Here is a 21,115-nt window from a genome sequence, read left to right on the forward strand (position 1 = left end):
GTAAAATTTCTGCAGTATTTTTTTCCAGAATCAAATATTTAAATAATTAAATAAAAAAGTGGGTCTGTTTTTAAGCACTAAATTTGATAGTTAGTTTTTTTTTAGTATTTTTCAAGTAGTTTTCTGTAGTGGATTTTTTGGAGTAGACACACACCGGCACACTAGGCACAAAGCTGGTACCTTATTTACTATTTTATATATATATATATATATATATATATATATATATATATATATATATATATATATATATATATATATATATATATATATATATATATATATATATTCCCTTGATATTTTTATGATTTTCACTCGGCGGGTCGGAATAAAAAAGCCTGACATGCTACGTTTAGCCCGCAGGCCATAGTTTGCCCACCCCTGCTCTTGGCTGACTATGTGTCGCACCCCCAACACGGCAAACTTTTATACGTCGAGAGCGGACTAGCCGCTAAGTTTCTTTCAAATTTGTTCTGATCCAACTTAAAGAGGTCACATAAATATACAAACAATTACCATATTCACTTGTGTATAACGTGCACTCCTAATTTTGGATAAAAAATCTGGATAAAATCGTGTCACAAACATGTCGAGAACTATCGCAAAGAGATTCGAACCGGGATCCCGGCGAAGAGGACGCCGCATCTTTACTACTGAAACACAAAGGGTGATGACATAGGAAATGGCAGTAGATTTTATCTCATCGCGACACTATTTTTACTTAACCACATTGCATATATTTTTGCTTAATTGTACATTGAAAGGCATTAAATAAATACATTGTACATTTGATGTAGGTATTGTGTTCAGAGTTTACGCTGTCAATAAATGATTTTAATAATGGCTCCGTGTATTCAACAACATGCAGGGTTGGGTAGGGTTACTTTTAACTGGATTACTTTCAATTACTTTTGGATTACTCCAATACCAAATATGCTAATAAAAGACAAAAGAACCTAAATATGAAAACAATTATGACTCACAACACGTGGTAAGCTTTCTCTCCTGGCTTTGATCTCTTTGATCTCCGGAAAAACGAACATAAAATGCGACAGAAACAAAATGAAAATAAATCCAAACAGCTTGCCAACATCATTTTTGCCGTTCCATGTATTCGGTTACTCCCCAAGCCTGCACAAAATTTAGTAATTTTATTCATATTTAGTTTCTTTTGTCTTTTATTAGCATATTTGGTATTGGAGTAATCCAAAAGTAATTGAAAGTAATCCAGTTAAAGTAACCCTACCCAACCCTGACAACATGGTACCGTAAACATTTGCGTGATGACGGGATAAAAGTCCAAGCCTTTTCTTATGTCATCTATAACACGTGTCTGGTGGAAAAGGACTGATGCTTTCACTGTTGTGATCTGGGTTTGTATGCCGTTGCATCAAATGTTGTGCAAATATGGTCAATAAAATTATTCGACTGGTCAATCATTGTTCAAATTCGGTAATCTTTTGCCAGAAAATGTCGGAGTTCTGCTTTGGTTACAAAAAGTGCATGTTATACACGACTAAATACGGTAGGTCAGGTGCGCAAAAACAATGCAGAACACAGGGCTGGATCGAAACTCACAAGAACCTCTCCGGCTAGAGAAATGCTCACAAAGACGAGCTGGCAAGTAGTCCACTTTCGCCGCCGGCTTTTTGGGATCCGGCACGTCGTCTTTAGAGCGACCCGTCGTCCTTCTTCCTCACACGCACGCTCGCTTGGCGTGGAGCATCTCGATCAGCAGGTTGTTGCAGGGCACGGCGCCGCTCAAATGCATGTAGCACAAATAGTCCTCAGCCTGCGTGCTGAGGGAACGTAACTCCGGCAAACGCATCACCAACTGGCTGAACTTCTCCTGGAATTGAGGGTAGGTGCTCAGGGTGTACTCCAGCAGGGCTCCGTTTACTTGCTCCTGGACGCTCTCCACAAAGGCCTGGTTCTCCAATAGCTTCACATCTGCAGACGGAAACATGAAGTAAGGTTAAAAGGGGAGTCCTTACAGGGTAGGTTTTTATAGATACATTGCCCCCTTTTTTGCATATTTATCACTCACAAAGCTTTCAGATACCGTATTTTCCGCACTATGAGGTGCACCTAAAAGCCTTTATTTTTTTCAAAAGCTGACCGTGCGCCTTATAATACAGTGCGCCTTATATATGGATCAATATTAAGTCGCAAAGTCTTGCAACTAAGGCAAGCAGCCGCCGACTAGATTTTCCCCCGAAGGCGAAGTCGTCCGCGGTGTATGTTGGGATATATATACACCAGCGTTTTATTTCCTAACCAACGTGTCAATCATCATGTGAATCAGTCACTATTGGCTAAAGTTATTCGGGGGTAAAGGAGGCTGATCCTTTTCATCATTTACAGGCTCGCATAGGCTAAAGGGGCGAATCAAAGCCTGCAATTGGCAGAAAAAGATGAACGTGAATCACACGTTGGGTTGCACTACGGCATAGAGAAAATATTTTTTACTATTCTGTATTTGTAAATATTTTACTCTCCTGGATTTACTACACTCACGGTTGTAAGAGGACCATGGTTACGTATCATTATTGAACGTGATGGCTGCAAGAGAACTTAGGTGAGCTATGCGGCTTTGTATTTTCCCGGTATCTTGTTTTAGAACGATCTTGATGTTTCAATTCAAAGGGTTTATTGTCATATGCGCGGTAAAGAACCCTATTTCCCTGCACAATAAAATTCTTACTTTGCTGTCCACACAGTTGCCAGCAAAAAATAAAATGGAAACTAAGAAATGTTTAGCATTTCTTGAATCCCAAGACTTTAACCTTCCGAATGATATTTGGAACGATGCGTTTGAGTGATTGGTGACATCGTACAGACACTGTTTTCGTACATGTCTGAGACACGTATTTGCTTCTTTGCAAGCTTTGGGAATGTTAAGGGGGTAATAAGTTTGACTGAACTATCTGACTGATTTGTCGACGTTCCCATTATAGCGCCTTATAATCCGGTGCACCTTATGTATGGAAAATATAGGACCAAAAGCTATTTTTTGGGGGTGCGCCCTATAACCCGGTGCGCCTTATAGTGCGGAAAATACGGTAATCAAAACAATATGATATCACACAGGGACCACCTAAGGAAATAAAAATGCAATTTTAAAATATCGATTCAATTTATTAAAGTGATAGGAATGAGTGGAGAGGTGTTGTAAAAGGATAGTGGGATGTTTGGATGCGTTCTAAGGCATGGGCAGGGCACCAGTATGATACGGCAGGGGTAAACCAGTGAAAGCTGTCAGGCCCTGCTGTTGAACAGAAGAGTGTGTTGTATCACCCTGACCCAAGTGACATGGTCGCTTTCTTGTGTCCTGTTTCATCTGGAGGGACGAAAACATGACCAACTTGGATGCCGAGGTGTTTAACTTTGTTTGGGTGTTTGGGCATTTGGGTTGACAATGGTCCAAAAGTTTTTGTGTGTGGTTTTTTTGGGCTACTTTTTCCCTTTTTATTTTTTTATTTTCTTTATTTTCTTTATTTTTGTATGTGTTTTCTTGCTGTCGGTCACCCCTCTCGAGGGATATGACCAGGGTAGATAGATAGATTTATTAAGGCACCAAAAAATCAAAACCTATTTGGTCCTATGAAAAAGTAATTGCCTCCTGAACCTAATCGCAAGTTGGGCTACCCTGACAGCAAAAACAGAAATCAAATGTTTACAATAATCGATAATGAGTCTTTTACAATTCTGTTGTGCAAAATGGTTTCAAATTTTTCATATCGGAGTATGTTCTAGCATAAACTTCCTATCTAAGGTCACACCACAGCATTTTAATTGTACAGTGGAACCTCGGTTTTCGAACGACTCACAGTTTGAACAAATCGGAGTCCGAACAAAAAATTTGAGAAATTTTTAATTCGTAGTTCGAACAAAAATCGGAGTTCGAACGCTGGTACGACAGCTATGTGGTACCGTCTACGGGTGGATGTTTCACATCACATTTTTTTTACTCCTTTTAATTTTCTCAGGTGCAATTGCACCTCCAATACACTAGGGACCGAGATCAAACAAATGTGTAGCAAATGGGCCGAGTTAAAGAATTTCGTCGAACTCCACCACCCCGATGAAGCTGCAGCCACCAGAGTCATCAATGACTTTAATGACACTGTCATGAACCACTTCCGAAAAGTGCTAAATAGAAGGCAGAAGCAAGTGTCATTGGATAGATATTTTAAGAGAAAAGAACATCCTGTAGCCGAGTCATCTGTAGCAAAGAGATTTGAACGTGTGAGCACCCCTCAGACAGAAGAGCTCCCGAAGTTTTTATGGAAGGGGACTCTCCTTCCAAACAATAATTTTCCTTCCTCCTGCATCCGTCTCCACCGTCCACCTGCGCCTTCTGCTGACCACCACAAAGGTAAAAAATCCTATTCATAATTATTTTCTTTATCCTTTTTATTATTTTTACACGTTCATTTTAACGTAATCTTTCGTACGGAAGATTACGATAACGCGATTAGCCTGGGTTACATTTATGTTTATGTTATTTGCTTCTTAAAGGTAAACAAAGGTAAACATTCAGGGTGTTGGAACGGATTAAAACGATTTACATTATTTTTAATGGGAAAAATGATTTCAGTGTTCGAACAAATCGCTTTTCGAACAGGGTTCTGGAACGGATTTTGGTCGAGAACCGAGGTTCCACTGTATTTAAATGCAGACTTTGACCTGGCCACTCCAGAACCTTTATTTTGGGTGTTTGAGGCCATTGACAGGTGGACCTGCTTGTGTGTTTTGGATCGTTGTCCTGCTGCATGATCCAAGAGTGCTTGAGGGCACCAACTAATGGCCGGACGTTCTCCTTCAGGATTTTCAGGTAAACACCCGCATTCATTATTTCGTCAACCACAACAACTTGTCCGCTTCCTGAGGCAGCAAAGCCGCCCTTTTATCCTTGGCTTAGGGACCCTGAGCCCCTACCAGAGGGCAGTTCAAAGAGGTGGTGGCCATGGTGAGAAATATCCTTTATTTCACAAATTTGGATTATGCATTGTGTTCTGCATTCTTATTGGCTAATCAGTCCTCAAGATTGTAGCTATTTGACATCAACAAACACATGTTTGCATGTGTGGACCTGTAAAAAGGTTTTTTTGTTTTGATTTAATTGCATTCTAGTATTTAATCGTAAAAAATAAAGGTTTCTACTTAACGGTTTTCGCAAAGCACGTGTTCATTCTGTTACCTAAACCCCTCGATAAATGAGGTATCTGTCATGATTGCTGATTCGGGGAACCTGCGACTGCCCCGTTGGCGCCAACAGCCCTGATCGCTGATTGGTTCCCTGACTCTTTTTAAACCCCCGTCTTCCAAAAGGAAGCTGTCGGACTGTCTGCGAACCTATGCTTTCAGCTAGGCAAGCTCTGTATTATCCGACATTCTCCTCCCCTGTTTTCTCCTGCCTGATACCTGTTGCAGACCTGTTTCTGGACCCGTTTCTGCCTTGCTCCTCCGTCCCGGTCATCGACCCGTTTCGCCCTGTTTCCTGCCTGAGACCTGTTGCCGACCTCTTTTCTGGACTCATTACTGCCCTTGCTCCTCCGTCCCGGCCATCGACCTGTTTTCCCGCTGACCGACGGATTGTGGAAACAAGCACTTCTCTCTTTCTCAATCAAACTGAGTAAAACAAACGCTATTGGGTTCTGTCTCCGTTTCCGGCTTGTGACAGTATCACTCTATTCATAAATGGTTGCTGTATATAGTAGCATTTCATTGTAATTATGCATTTACAGTTTTATTCACCATGTTTTCAGGTCTACAAGACACATTGGATTTTAAGGCGCACTTTAGAATTTCTTGTGTGCCTTGTAGTCTGAAAATTACAGTACATTCATGTACACAAGATAACAGATTGATGTATAGATGGATGGAAGGACTTTCTTATGTATAGATAAAAACACATACGACATCCAGTTTCGATCAGCTGTCTCGTGACCTGACGCAGAGTGTAGCGTTCTATAATTATTTTTTCTTCAACTGCATGCAAAAAAAAATATCTGTTGATAGTGTTTGTGTGCGTGCATGTGAGCGGGGGAGGGAGATCAGGACAGAGAATAGTGAAGCCCTCCATTCAGCATCAGCTGAGCCCATCTTCTAGAACCCATTCACGCAGTAATTAAATGTTTTGAATCAATGTTATGAATCATCCTTTCAAACTGCTTGGGGGCAATTAAATTACCCCTGACAAACCTGACTCTAAGGATGAGGAGGAGGAGAGTGTGCGCAAAGAAGCCGGCAGCCAGTAAAGAGCAAATATTTTCTGCCTATGACAAGTGCTCTCCCCATTCAATCGCTCTTTGTTACCGTCTTGCTAGCGCAAAACAGCAAACACTTGTGGGAATCCGGGCACGCCATCTATGCTCTTTCCATCTGCGCAAGCCGCTACATGAATGTGGACCCTTCCATCCCATGATAGAGCCATTACTCGCTTTTTAGAATGCCATTAGTGCACAATGGAAGAGGTTGTCTTTGTTAACAATCGCTTTTCTACAAAACGGGTTTTTAATTAAGTGAATCTGTTCCAGGTAAATGGACAGTTGTGAAAACCTCATGTACTGCGCCTTGTCAACAGATGTGGCAATATTTCAGACAATAGAAACGTTACAATTTAAAGGCTTTCCGATAGAGCTTTATGTATGGCGTGAAGATTGTTGCTTAAAATGTTATTTGGTGGCGCTGCCTACGGTAAAAAAAACACAAATTAAAAAAAGGAAAACATATTTCAGGAGACGTATGAACTACTGCAACCAATCAAACCAACAATTGTGCGGTTAGATAATCGGAGAATTGACAGAAAAAATGTCAAGATGTCATAGTGACGTGTGTTGCGGTAAGTGTCTGTTGAGTCACAATCCGATTTAAAAATAAATGAATCTACATCTTATTCATCATTTGACTGGCAGAGCAAGAAAGTAATATATAGACTATATAAACTACTGTTTTACTTGAAAATAGCTGTATGTCTCTATGTGCTATGTACTGTCAGGACCAGAACGGAGACAGGACCCACTTGCGTTACGTTTCTCTCAGTTTTATTGGGAAGTAAGGAAAGGATTGCACCCACGATGCGGTGATCGCTGGTTGCGCGAACCAGGTCCCTCTGAACACGGAAGTGGGACTTCCGTGGCGAGCGATGGCGGTGTCGGGAACGGAAAAAACGGGACAGTAGCCGGGACAGGAGAGCAAAAAATGTGGTCGGGATCAGAAACAAGTCGAAAGCCAGGAGAGGAGAGTAGACGTGGTAAGGATCAAAAAACGGGTTGAAGCCAGGGAACAGACCGGAGCAAAAACAGGAGTGAGTCAGGGTTAAAAAAGTTTGCTTAGAGTAAACTGAGGTTCGCAGACAGACTGACAACAGGTGACAGATAGACGTGGCTTTAAATAGTAACAGGGAGCCAATCGGAGTCCGAGGCAGTTGGCGCCAAAGGAGCGGGCACGGGTGCATCACATCGGTAATCATGACAAGAACGATAATTCTTTATTAAGAAAAAAGAAATTCCATTCAGTTAGGAAAAAAATACTGGATGACTTGACTTGCTTTTAGCTTGCCAAAACTAATTTTATGGTTTAGGGCTGAGGTGCTCGCCGAATCCTTAGTCTCACTATCGCCCTCTGCAGTGAGGTAAAAGCATCGCTTGCCTCACTCTACATCTGCAGATGCTCAGTGCAGTATTACATAGCATACTGCTCTTTTTAAATAAAAGAATAATTAGATAGGTAATCTTCAGTTATGAAAAATAAATACTAAATGGCTTGACTTACTAATACTATCCCTGATTCCATTGGTTGGGGCTCAGTTATGCACCAAATCAGAAACCCTGGCCTCATGATCGCCCTCTGCCGTGAGGCAAAGAATTGCGTGGCTCACTCTACATCTGCAGAGGCTCATCCCAGTAATAGGTTACTATTTTTCATTAATAATATTCATAATAATGTCATGATTACTGATATGATTCACCTGATTGGCTCCCTGTCCCTATTCAAACCCACCCCTGACTGTCCCCTTTTGTCAGTCCGTATGGGAACCTCAGTGTATACTAGGCAAGCATTTTTCAACCCTGACTCCCACCTGTCCCAGTTTTGCTCCCGTCTGTCTCTGGTTACGACCCGTTTTTGATCCTAACCACGTCTGCTCCCTTGTCCCTGCTATCGACCTGTTTTTCCGTCCTTGACACCGCCATCGCTCGCTCGTAATACCTGTTGTGTAAAGACGAGTGACTTTGCCTTCATTCTGAGTGTTTCAAAACCTACTTGATGAAACGGTCCATAATAAACGTATATTTGATGAAATATAATATGTACATTAAATGCCCGCATGTATATTTATTCATAGAAATGTATATTTTCCCTAAGCATAAGTTATTGGATTGAGACTCTTTATCGGCTAACATGGGCTAACATAAGTGGCTGGCTACCATACTCACTGGAGATTTATGCGTACAGGATTTCTATGGTTTTGCATAACAAAGAAATAGACTCACTGGGGTTGAAAAGGAGCAGGAATTTCAGACAGGCAATCTCTCTGCGGTCCACCTGCAGGACCCTCAACCTTACAGCCAAGTCCTGTCCTCTTTGGATCAAACTTGACAAATTTGCCTCACTTTGAGACAGAACAGAAGACAACTCAATCTGAAAAACAAAGGGTATTGATTAATCCACCGTCAGTTTGAATGATAAAAATATAGCGAACTGTCTCAAAAAATTTGAATATTATGATAAAAGTGTTTATTTTCTAAAACACAATTTAAAAAACTTAATGTCATATATTTAGCATTCATCACAAATCTAATATTACGAGCCTTTTTTATTTAAATCTTGCCGATTATGTCTTACACTCAGAGCCTATTAGTATACTTTTTCATAATTTTCTAATATTTCGAAATGGGATAATTGCGTTTTCCGCATAATCATTAATGTTAAAACAATATAAGATTGATTTGCAATGAGTCAATAATATATGATTTTTTTTTAAAGTGCAATACATAAATAAAGAACTTTATCACAATGTTCTAAGATGATTATTATTGAGTACTAAAATTCAGCAGGTCCATGAACAGGAACATGTACCTGCACAGTTGAGACATTCTTAGCTAGGGCATGTGTAACAGAGTTGAAATTCAACTGTTTTGAGTTATTTTTAAACCTCACAAAATCTGTGTTTTTGTTGCATTACTGTTAGAACTCTGGTACTGCATTCATTTGTTAAGCCACAGTCAGTCATAGTGCGACAGTCTTAATCGTTTGGCACTTTATGGGCTTCTGCGCTTGCCGTACCTTCGGCTATGTCGCCTCGTGCTGAAGGCAATAAACCGAGTGACTGTGAACCCTTGTGTCGTGCGTGATTGAGGGTCGTTACACAAAAAATTCAATATTCAGATGTAGAAAATTGACATTAAGTGTGTTATGCATCAACGAAACTGTTGTTTCTGTTTTGTTATATTATTATAATACATTGTATCCTAAAATAATGTTTAGTCATTTCAGTTATTATAATAGTTATGGATGATTTTCATTTCATTATCACCTTAATCCAGGAGGTTTTTTTAAACCGCCCATTCATCCAACTTTAGATTAAGGCTGCGTCCCATTCTTCTCACTTTCACTCGCTATTTGCCCTAGTCACGTGAAAATGGGATGTGTCCCAATACTCTCAAGACCGAGGGAGAAGTGCCCTCAATCCATGACATAACCACTTCAGATTGAGGGAGGTCGGTACCTCACTTGGAGCGAAGTGACTACCCAGAAGGCTTTGCGAATTCTCAATATCAACAAACATGGCTGGAAAGGAACCGCACAAATTTAAGTAGTTTTCCACAACTACGCATGTATTTGCAACAAAATATATTGAGATATCTTGGTTAGACATAAATGCAATAGAAAACCGCATTTTCGCGTTAAAACATGAACATTGCAAAATCGCTACTTTACAAAGTGCACGAATCTACCGAGGGAGCCGCAAAAAATAAATAAATCTTCAGACTCCAAACTGTAGAGTAGGGAAACTGTGCAGGAAATCACGGTTCAGTCTTTCAAGTCCCGTCCAATTTCTTAGGGGACAATCTTCACTTTGCACTCCACTCACTGAGGGGACTTCCCTATGGAGGGACCTCACTGGAGGGTTCTCAGGGCCAAGTGAGAGGAATGGGATTGGGCCTAAATTTCTGCAGCGACACAAGGAAGTAAGGGAGCAAACTTAGAGTATTTAAGGAAATCAAGTCAAGTCATATTCATTGGTGACAGCCTTAATCACAAGGAGTCTCAAAGGGCTGCACAGTCCACAGATTATTGCAAACCACAAACTATTATGACACCATCCCCTGATCTAAAACCTACGTGAGGGCAAGGAAAAACCCCAACATGAGCAAATAAACAGCGACTGAAGTGGATTATTGAATAGCATCAGAGTGATGATTTGTTTAAATCAGAGCACTCAACTAAGTGTAAGAGTAAGTAAAAAGGAAAGCTGTTGATCTGATCAATCAACGATGAGTTGTGCCTAAAGTTTTAGAAAAAAAATATATTTGACTACATTCGCATTATTAATTGTAAACTAAGATCTACAACATAGTTTATGGAATAAAATCACTAAAGAACACTACAAAAGGTTGGGAATGATTTCAACTGTCACTCCTTTTACATGTTACAGTCCGGTGGCCCCTTTACATAAAAATTGGACATATGAGATGTCTTTCGAGCAATAATCTTGCCCAACATACAAGGCAAAATAAAAAATTCTCAGATGCTACCACGAAGAGGGCTCACAGCTCGAAACCACTCTATGCCAGCATCAGTTTCCTCCAGGGTCCCAGTTAGTACGTGGGTTTTCAGCCATACGGACCTGATCCCGCGCACTTGTGTTGTGTGTTTCACAGTCTCTTGTACTCCCTCACTCCTCCATGCATACACCTCCGTTTGCAAGCACCGACTTTCTCCATGCTGAGTGCTCACAACAAACTTATATTTTATCCTGTTAATAACCAATTATTTAACTTATAACCAGCGTTTCCTCTAAGCTGCGCGCGTGCGCAATTGCGCACTGCTCGTACATTCTCAGCGCACAAGAAAATCTAGCCAGCGCACAAAAATGAGGGCTCAAAATTACTTATTAAGAAGCGACTTAAGTCAACGTTACAGTGCATGAAGGTAAAAATACAAGGGTTCCCCTGACGTTGTGTCCTAAATGGGGTATTTTGAAGTCGAACGAAGTTGAGTAAAGTTAGTAGTGTATGTCGAGAACCGGCTTCTTCTTTCGGGTCCTAAACTGCTCTTCAGGTTGTTTTTGCTTCTTTAATCCCAACATGACCAAATATTAAGTAAAATTATGCACAAAATGACTTAAAGGAAGGGGGGAATAGAACAAAAAAGTAATAAAAATACCGAAATGAAATAGTAGTAAAAAGCGGAGAAAAAAAGAAACAAATGGAAGAGGAAAAAAAGAAGGAAAAATTTAGAAAAAAGCCAGAAAAAAAGAAAAGAAAGAAATGTAGGAAACAAGTAAATAGAGAACAAAAAGAAAAAAGTAACAGCTCGGAAAAAATAAACACAATGAGATTTTTTTTAAAGGAATTTGAAAAAAAAAGTAGAAAAAAACACGGAAAAAAGAAGAAAAAGTTTGTGTTGCATTCAAATAATTTTCAATTATATCAAGTGAATCATGTTGCCAACATTGTACTTCCACTAAAAATGTGATTAAGTACAGTTCTGTATCTTACAACAGACTAAATAAGCCCCCAAAAATGTTAATATTTTGTGACAAAATATATCAGGAAATAAAAAGAAATGGATATCTTGTGAAAGAATTGTAAGAACAAACGACGTTTGTAGGCCGTACAACTTTTGCAATAGTACATGAGTCAATTCATTCAAAAGAGAAAAATAATTTTGCATTGCCAGAAACTCAGCAAAATGTTACTTGATGTCACGTTTTGGACATGTTTGATAATGAATTATCTTGCCACACTTGGGATTATGGTTGCTCACTGTTGTTTCAAGCGTTGCTCACCGACTTTGTGTGAACGCTCAGACTCCTGGAAAATTAGAGGGAACATTGCTTATAACTGTATTTTTATATTCAATTTTATTTAAATGAGTTTTTAGTGATCAGGATTATGTGTTTTTTTATCTATTTAGGGTAGACTTGGAGGATTTTGGGAGGCCAGGAATGAATTCATCTGTTTTCAGGTACAGTATTTTCACGATACAGGGCGCATCGTGTTAAAAGGTGCAGTCCCACGCGATTTGAGAGAAATTATTTTCCTCAAATTATCCATATAATACATAACAGAAGAAAAACAGGGGTTTGCTAGTACTTTATTCAATATTTACTACATACTCACGATATTTAATTTTTTTTCACCCACAAGTTCTGAATTTAACAATCGAATACAATTTGGTCCAGTACCGCAGCTACCACTAATGACAAGAACACAATGTCTGTGTTGCAATCTGGCACCATTCTCCAGAGTATGGTTTCCCTGGCTCTGTAGTAAATTTTAGGTTCACATTTTTGGTCATTTGTGTTTCCTGTCAGCCGAGTATTAAATATGTGCTCTTTGTAATCACCATTTTCGAAAACACGTGACATAAACAACTCGGGGCAACACTGAAAACGACGCAGCTGAAAACAGTGGTTTTGGCGTTCTTCAGCTAAATGCATCAACACCAAATTTTTCCCATGCGGTTTGAGCAAGGTGTGTGCCAGCCCTAATATGTAAGGGATAGAAGTGAATTCGTTTAAGCATGCGGCTACTGTATTACACTGTTATTCCATAAAGAATTGAAAATGTTCATCCCATGAATGTGTGGTGGGTCAACCTGCCCCGCCGATCCCCTCTTCCTCAAACTATACGGTATTCCTTTGATTTCAGACATTGTTGAGAATCGTCACGTACACAAGCATGCGTTCTTTTTGAAAGAAAGCGCAGAGGTTCACAGACACATTTTTTAAAATAATGCGCTGGTAGGAAGCGGCGTGGGGGAGTCATTACCTCCTGGCCAGTCACCAGCAGGATACTGTCTCCCTTTCCATGTTGCACTTGTCTAAAAATGTGATCCAGGACCAAAAGTTCAGACCAGCAGTTGTGCAGCAGCTTCATTTGATCGCCCACCTTCAGGAAAAACCAGACCAACACACAGTTAGACAAAGACCACAAAAGAACAATGCAGTGCCAAAAATTAGACAATCAGACATATGAGATTTGACTTAATCTGATCAAAAACCTTTTTTAAATTATGTATACTTGTCATCTTTCTTATTCAATATCTCATCTCATCAGCCGTACCGCTTATCCTCATTAGGGTCGCGGGGGGGCTGGAGCCCATCCCAGCCATCTCCGGGCAGTGGGCAGGGGACACCCTGAACTGGTTGCCAGCCAATCGCAGGGCACACAGGGACAGACAACTCGTTCGCTCATTCACACCTATGGACAATTTGGACCGGCCAATTCACCTGAAATGCATGTTTTTGGAACGTGGGAGGAAACCGGAGTGCCCGGAGGAAACCCACGCAAGCACGGGGAGAACATACAAACTCCGCACAGGAAGTCTGGAGCTGGATTTGAACCCACGACAGGTTCCCATGACATGAACTGTGCCGCACAAGCACTAACCACTGCGCCGCCGTGCTGCCCTCTTATTTAATATATGTTTGATAATCTTACACTGAGTCTTTAATATTCTAATGTTTGAGAGTAGTTTCAGGTGTCCTTATTAAGTTTAAAATGAGATATTTTCTCTATTAAGTATGTGTTAACAATGTCCAACTGAGTTCAAAGAGCCTTTATATTTTGTTTCCACCGCGTCTATCTTATTGTATCTCTTCTACCCTCTGTGTTCCGTCCACGGAGCGCATTATGCTGAAGAAACGGAGGCAAAAGGGAGTTTGAGTGTAGTTTCAGGTGTCCCTAAATTTAAAATGAGATATTTTCTCTATTAAGTATGTGTTGACAATGTCCAACTGAGTTCAAAGAGTCTTTATATTTTTGTTTCCACCACGTCTTTTCTACCCACTGTGTCCCGTCCACAGAGTGCTTTACGTTGAAGGAAAGGAGGTAAAAGGGGAGGAGGAGAGTGATTTTATGCGCGTGCTGACGGTTTTCTTTTATTCTACGATGAAAATGGTGAAAGTCAGAAGTGGACTGTTTCAAACACAATCCAAATGCCAAGACAAACCCCAAAACATAAAACAAAAGAAAGAGTTTATCTGCGAGAATCTAAGAATTTCACATACTTGCACGCACAACAAAAGGAGCTGCAATGATGATTTCAGACAGAAGATGGCATCAGCCAGTACAATATTTTGACGATACGGACACCACCTTTAAGAACCTATATCCGATAACCAAAACCGTTTAACAAACCATTTAAAAAAAACAGTTACAATAAACCTCAGCTGTCAGGACCAGATCGGAAACAGGACCCACTCGCGTAACGTTTCTCACAAGTTTTATTAGAAGAAAGGGAAAGGGTTGCAGCCACTATCCGGGGATTGCTGGACGTGGGAAGCAGGTCGGGACTGGTAGAGCAAGATGTGGTCGGGGTCGGAAACGAGTCGTAAGCCGGGACGGGAGAGCAGACGTGGTCGAGATAAAAAAGGGATCGTTATTCGGGACGGGAGAGCAGACGGGGTCGAGATCAAAACAGGTCGTAGCGGGAGACAAACAGGAGCAAAAAAACGGTCTAGGCGTGAGTCAGGGTCGAAAAAGGGCTTGCCGTGTAAAAACAGAGATTCGCAGACGGACCGACAACCGGGAATGGACAGGACAGGGTTTAAATAATGGGGTAGCCAATCTGTCAACAAGCTTAAGCTGGCGCCACATGGGCGGGGCCAATTGGGCGCCATGGCAACTGTGACATCATCAGTGTTATTGTGGTATGGAGACACATTTTAAATGAGATATTTGTTTCTATCAGACACAGGCTCTTGCATTATTAGGATTTTGAATTTGCTAAAATCATCAAACGTTACAGGGTGAAATAAAATGCGCTGAAACATTATTTGTTGACTTTTTTTGATTTTGTCAGTAATTATACATCTTTGATTATAATTTGACAGTACAGAAGTTATTTGTAAAAAAAGCTTTATAAAGTTCTGTATTTGTATTTGTTAGACTAATGCTTGAGCTGTAAATAGGGTTTGTTCTATGGTTTTAATGTATGAAGGGGTAAATAGATTTTGACTATTGCGGGAACTTTTGGGAACCGACCCCTAGCGAAAAACGAGGGATCATTGCACTTGGATTTTAAAATATTGACATCAACTATACTTGCTGCAGAAGGACACACTCGACTATGTACAAACACACTCTAACATAAACGTCTCTCAATTTAAGGAAATGCTCTATATTCTGCACGTTAGAAGGGTTTTCAGGATTTTTTCTCATGTTTTTGGGCCGTTGTTGAGAGTCAAACTCCTCTCGCAGGGGAAGCGCAAGAGGTCGCCGAGACCTCTTACTTCCTTAACCCCTTCCTTTATCACTTGAAGTCAGCACCCCCACAGCGCTACGATTCCCGATGGCCCAGATTGGACCCGATTGGACCCTCTTCTCCGCCACTAATCTGCCGTTTGATTTAAACGGACAGTAATTCTGTCAACTTCGTGTCAGATGAATGTGCGGCTGAGTCTATTGAGAACCGCGGCTGGGGAATTACTGGTTGCAGCGTGTCCTTCACTTTGCAGACAATAACACACTTGAACACACATGCCGCCTTGCATGCTGGGAAAAGATAGATTATTAGTGGGTTTTCAATATGGCACTGGACAAGCTCATCCATTTAATTCATTTTCTCACCATTTTATGGTCAATTCATCTTTATTGTGGCTTTTACTTCACGGCATTGCAATAAGTCTCATTATGAATTGTTTTGCCTTAAAGGACATGTGTCCAACTCATGGCCCGCAGGCAAAATGTGGCTCTCCACATTATTTTGTGTGGCCAGTAAGAGTCTAACACTCGTCTATATTATATAGATTTTTTTAAATATATTTTCAATCCAAAAGTAAACACTTGAAAGCTCAAACTGTCCCCTTGTTTTGCCTATACATATATATATATATATATATATATATATATATATATATATATATATATATATATATATATATATATATATATATATATATATATATATATATATATATATTATATATATATATATACGACAGGGCACACAGAGACAGACAACTCAGTCGCTGATATACACGTAGGAACAATTCAAACTGGCCAATTAACCTGACATGCATGTTTTTGGAAACTAGCGTGCTCGGAAGAAACTCATTGAAGCTCAGGGAGAACATACAAACTCTGCACAGGAAAACTGGTTGTAATGATTACTGATGTGACTCAGCTGTGCCCGCTCTTTTGGCGCCAACTGCCGCGGGTTCTGATTGGCTGCCGATCAGTATTTGAACCCAGTGCTGTCTGTCCCCTTTTGTCAGTCAGTGAACACTAGGCAATCCTTATTTGACCATGACTCCCAGCTGTCCCGTGTTTTGCTCCCGTCTGTCCCCGGCTTCGACCCGTTTTTGATCCTGACCACGTCTGCTCTCACGTCCCGGCTTCCGACCTCTTTTTGTCCCCGATTACGTTATTACATATTGATGATTCCACTTTAATATTGGGTACTGTATACTGTATACATATATTTATTAGAAAACATTAATAATGTTTGTGTCATGTTTGTCCTCTTTTCGATACCATATCATTTTCCATGATCAAAGCTTTTTGAAAAAGCGCAAAGGAGCCGCTAGGGAGCGCCAAATAGCCATTTATTGCAAACCCCCGACCCAGAGGCAACTGACATGATCCATCTTGCTGCTAAGGGTATCCCCAAAAACCTCACGAAAGACTGCCCAAAATATTCGAAGAGATGTATGTGGTTTGGTCACTTTGAGTCCGTGTAGTTTGTGGTCTTCCTTGTGCTTTGTAGCATTTATTCTTGGTTGCACTACACAGTACAGCAACATCTAGTACTCAAACAGTATACTGTATACTGTCATGATTACCGATGTGAATTACCTGTGGCCGCTCATTTGGCGCCAACCGCTCCGGGTTCTGATTGGCTCCCTGTCACTATTTGAACCCAGTCCTGTCAATCCCCTGTGGTCAGTCTGTCTGCGAACCTCAGTGAATACTGGGCAAGCCTTTTTCGAACCTGACTCCCACCTTTCCAGTTTTTGCTCCCGTCTGTCTCCGGCTACGACCCGTTTTGATCCTGACCACGTCTGTTCTCCAGTCCTGGCTTACGACCTCTTTTTGTCCCCGACTACGTCAACTCTCCCGTTCTGGCTTACGACTCATTTCCGACCCTGACCATCACGTGCTACGGAAGATCCACTTGCGTGTTCGGATCACAATCCAAGTATGAGAGCCACTTGCTTCCGGCACCCAGCGAACACCGGATCTTGGGCGCAACCCTTCCTCTTTCCTTCGATAAAACTTGTGAGAAACGTAACACAATTGGGTCCTGTTTCTGTTCTAGTCTTGACAATATACTGTCCCTTTAAAGACGGGTTTCAAATCAAGTCAAGTCATTTTTATTTGTATAGCCCTTAATCACAAAGAATCTCAAAGGGCTGCACAGGTTATTGCACAGACTATTATTTCAGACTATTATGACACCATCCCCTGATCTGGAAACAACATGAGGGCAAGGAAAAACTCAAAAACCTCAACATGAGGAAAATGAAGAAACCTTGAGAAGGGACCGCGCATGTGGTATCCCCCTTTCAGGATTACCAGGCAAAGGATGTTGCAATTACAAATAATACAGAGATATTGTGCACAAAAAGTATAGGTTATCCATATGCTATAGAGTAGAAGTGTGTTTTAAGTTTTTCAGTTTTAAGTGTTTCAAGTAATTCCTAATGAAAAATGATTGAAATTTACACGAACCTACCTTTGCTATATTCGAAATATTTGCCACATTGCAATCGACCCGAGATATTGTGTTACTGTTTTATATATAAGACGTTACCTTATGTAACAAAGAATTATATAAGGCGAAAATAAACAGAAACAATGTCTGTTCCAATTGTTTCCGTAGACGAATTGCCGAAGATTGTCTGGGCTGTGTTGGTTGCAAATTTTCTCTCCCCGGTCGACTTTGATTGTGTTGGCTGGAGGTGCAGCATCTTTCATTTAACAGGTGAATGGAAGGTCAAACCCGAGACGTGACAAAGGCCACCTTTGAGGCATGGCAGCAATCAATAGCTCGCAATTTCATAACAATGTAGCCGAGTGGAGCGCATCGCCGCGGCGGAAGGCCGACATTCCCCCGTTATCGTCGGCGCGGAATGTAATTATCCAGCGGCGAGAAACAGTTCTCTCTTGCTTCGCAGCTTTGTTCTGAGCGTGTACGCCGGGCTGCCGAATGGTCATATAACAGTTTGCCCTTCACAATAGAAAACATCACAAACTCGCCTTCCTTCTGCACCTGCGCACACCATTAATTGTCGGGATTGACAAAAGGCCTTGTTTGTGTCCACGTAACACGTTTAAAGTGGAATCATCAATATTATTCACAAATCTTAATATCAAATGGGAACTTCGAGATTAAAAACTACTGTTGAAGGGCGAAATAAATAGGATTTGCTTCATGTTTCAACAGAATCCCCAGCGTTTTTAATATACGTTGGGATATCAAAAGCTTTTTTTTTTAAACATAAAACATCTTTGAGGACCTCAGAATTTAACTGGTCATGGCATGAGATTTTTTTCATTGGATTTTAATTGTAAGAGAAATATTTCCTCTTTTTATTTGTAGTGAATATTTAATTGAAAGAACACCCTTAGTTATATTGTTTCCAAGTAAGGAATATTTACCGTTGTTTTTTTAAATATTAAAAATAAACATTACAGTTGCATATGGATAGATAGATAGATAGATAGATAGATAGATAGATAGATAGATAGATAGATAGATAGATAGATAGATAGATAGATAGATAGATAGATAGATAGATAGATAGATAGATGGATGGATGGGTTGATGAATAGAGAGAGAGAGAGAGAGAGAGAGAGAGAGAGAGAGAGAGAGAGAGAGAGAGAGAGAGAGAGAGAGAGAGAGAGAGAGAGAGAGAGAGGTAGGTAGGTAGGTAGGTAGGTAGGTAGGTAAGTAGGTAGGTAGGTAGGTAGGTAGGTAGGTAGGTAGGTAGGTAGGTAGGAAGGTAGGTAGGTAGGTAGGTAGGTAGGTAGGTAGGTAGGTAGGTAGGTAGGTAGGTAGGTAGGTAGGTAGGTAGGTAGGTAGGTAGGTAGGTAGGTAGGTGGGTGGGTGGGTGGATGGATGGATGGATGGATGGATGGATGGATGGATGGATGGATGGATGGATGGATGGATGGATGGATGGATGGATGATGGATGGATGGATGGATGGATGGATGGATGGATGGATGGACAGATGGACAGATGGACAGATGGATGGATGGATGGATGGATGGATAAACAGTCAAGAATGGTTATAAAAACAAATTCACAATCCCAGTTATGCTACAAAAAGGACATAAAATTAGCAACATAAACAAATATATGTACACCTGAAAATAAATGCAAAAAGAAAATAAAGATAAACCTGAAAACATACTGGCCTAATAACAAGATGATGTATCTATTTACTGCACATATTAATAAATTGTGTTTCATTCATCCCATTCATTTGATTTTAGTTTGAAAATTATATGTCGTTTTGAAAGCTCTACTTATTAGTGCAAAAATTTATAAATCATACATTTTATCAGATTACAATTTAATTTACAATTACACACTCTTTTTTAATAATATAACTTTTAAATTATGTTTGGTCTCGGTTTTATGTATTTATTTATATATTTATTTATTTATTATCATCCATTTAACCTTTTTTTCGTCCTCTATGGTGTTAAGCCCTTTTCACACTTCACTTGCACATTATGAAATATATTTGCAAGCTGTATAGTTAAGATAAAACAGAAACTATACTCTTCATTTTAATATACTGGTAGCATTATGCTTATTTCCCCTTCCTGACAAACTAACATGGATTTTGTGTGACTAATCATAACTATTTTGTGTTTTCTACACGGTAAAAACTAAAACTACTAAGTATTTTCTTAAAAGTATTAATACACTAAATAAAGTCAGTTGTTTTTACGCAATCCTATAAATGCTGACATTTTTTTTTACAAGAGGCATAGCACTTTAAAAAAATAAGAAAGAAAAGGGAGAGAGTGTAACGACTGAGCATGGAAAAACATATTTAATAATGTTTTGAACATAAAAAACACAAATGTAAAATAGTTAAAAGCTTTTAAAGTATGACAAAAATCCCATGATGAATCTATAACGATGCTAGCTATCTGCTAACGGATATTGTCTAGGTTTGACATTTGAGAGCTGCAAACTGCCCACTGTTGATAGTGACAGTACAAATAAAGCACCTTATAGATATAGACAGTTCCCGTTATCCTTATACTACAGCATTAACTCATTTAATCATTTATGTGTTTATCTAGAAGATAGTTTATAGGAATGAACTTGATGTACCAAGAATATTGATTGCTGTCTGAAAATAGAGGTTCCTGTCATGATTACTGATGCTAGGCACCTAAGTCTGCTCCTTTGACGCCGACTGCCTCGGACGCTGATTGGCTGCTTGTCACTTTTGAAACCCCCGTCTTCTTGTCACCGTTTGTCAGTCCGTCTGCAAACCTCAGCTTACGCTAGGCAAGGGTTTCGACCCTGACTCTCTCCTGTTCTGATTCCATCTCCAACCCATTTTCTGAATTTGATTACGATTTTTGCTCCCCCGTGCCCGCCCGATCTATGGATCATGTGTACTATCCTTTCCCTTCTTCCCAAAAAAACTAAGAGAAACGCACGCAAATGGTTCCTGTCTTCGTTCTGGTCCTGACAGTTCCGAATTGTTCCCCAGTGTTAAACAGATCTGGGTTTCAGTATAAATGGAAACCTTTTAAGATGGTTCTGTGTTGAAAAAATAAAAACCCCAAAAACAGGAAGCACAAATATATAAGATCAATGCAACGGGTAAGAAGTTATAAAAAAGGTTGAAATCATGCAGCCTATGAAATGGAAACTGCTAAATCTGCAATCCAGAGGCTCAGAA

The 21,115-nt window shown here is 40.1% G+C and overlaps 1 protein-coding gene across 1 annotated transcript in view; it reads right to left on the reverse strand.

The window, feature by feature from the left end:
* Window positions 1–965: 965 nt before the first annotated feature.
* The window catches only part of LOC148366395 (steroidogenic factor 1-like), a 31,738-nt gene continuing 11,588 nt past the window's right edge, over window positions 966–21,115 (reverse strand). The window contains exons 5-7 of the mRNA XM_088335219.1: window positions 13,005–13,124; window positions 8,499–8,646; window positions 966–1,950 (exon numbers count right to left, since the gene is read on the reverse strand). Of these exons, the coding sequence (XP_088191345.1) occupies window positions 1,697–1,950; window positions 8,499–8,646; window positions 13,005–13,124 (522 nt within the window). The 3' untranslated portion in view covers window positions 966–1,696. The remainder of the gene's footprint in view (window positions 1,951–8,498; window positions 8,647–13,004; window positions 13,125–21,115) is intronic.

Source organism: Urocampus carinirostris, chromosome 5 (genome assembly GCF_059441175.1).
Source record: "Urocampus carinirostris isolate Australia breed hairy pipefish chromosome 5, RoL_Ucar_1.0, whole genome shotgun sequence".
Taxonomy (NCBI): Eukaryota; Metazoa; Chordata; class Actinopteri; order Syngnathiformes; family Syngnathidae; genus Urocampus; species Urocampus carinirostris.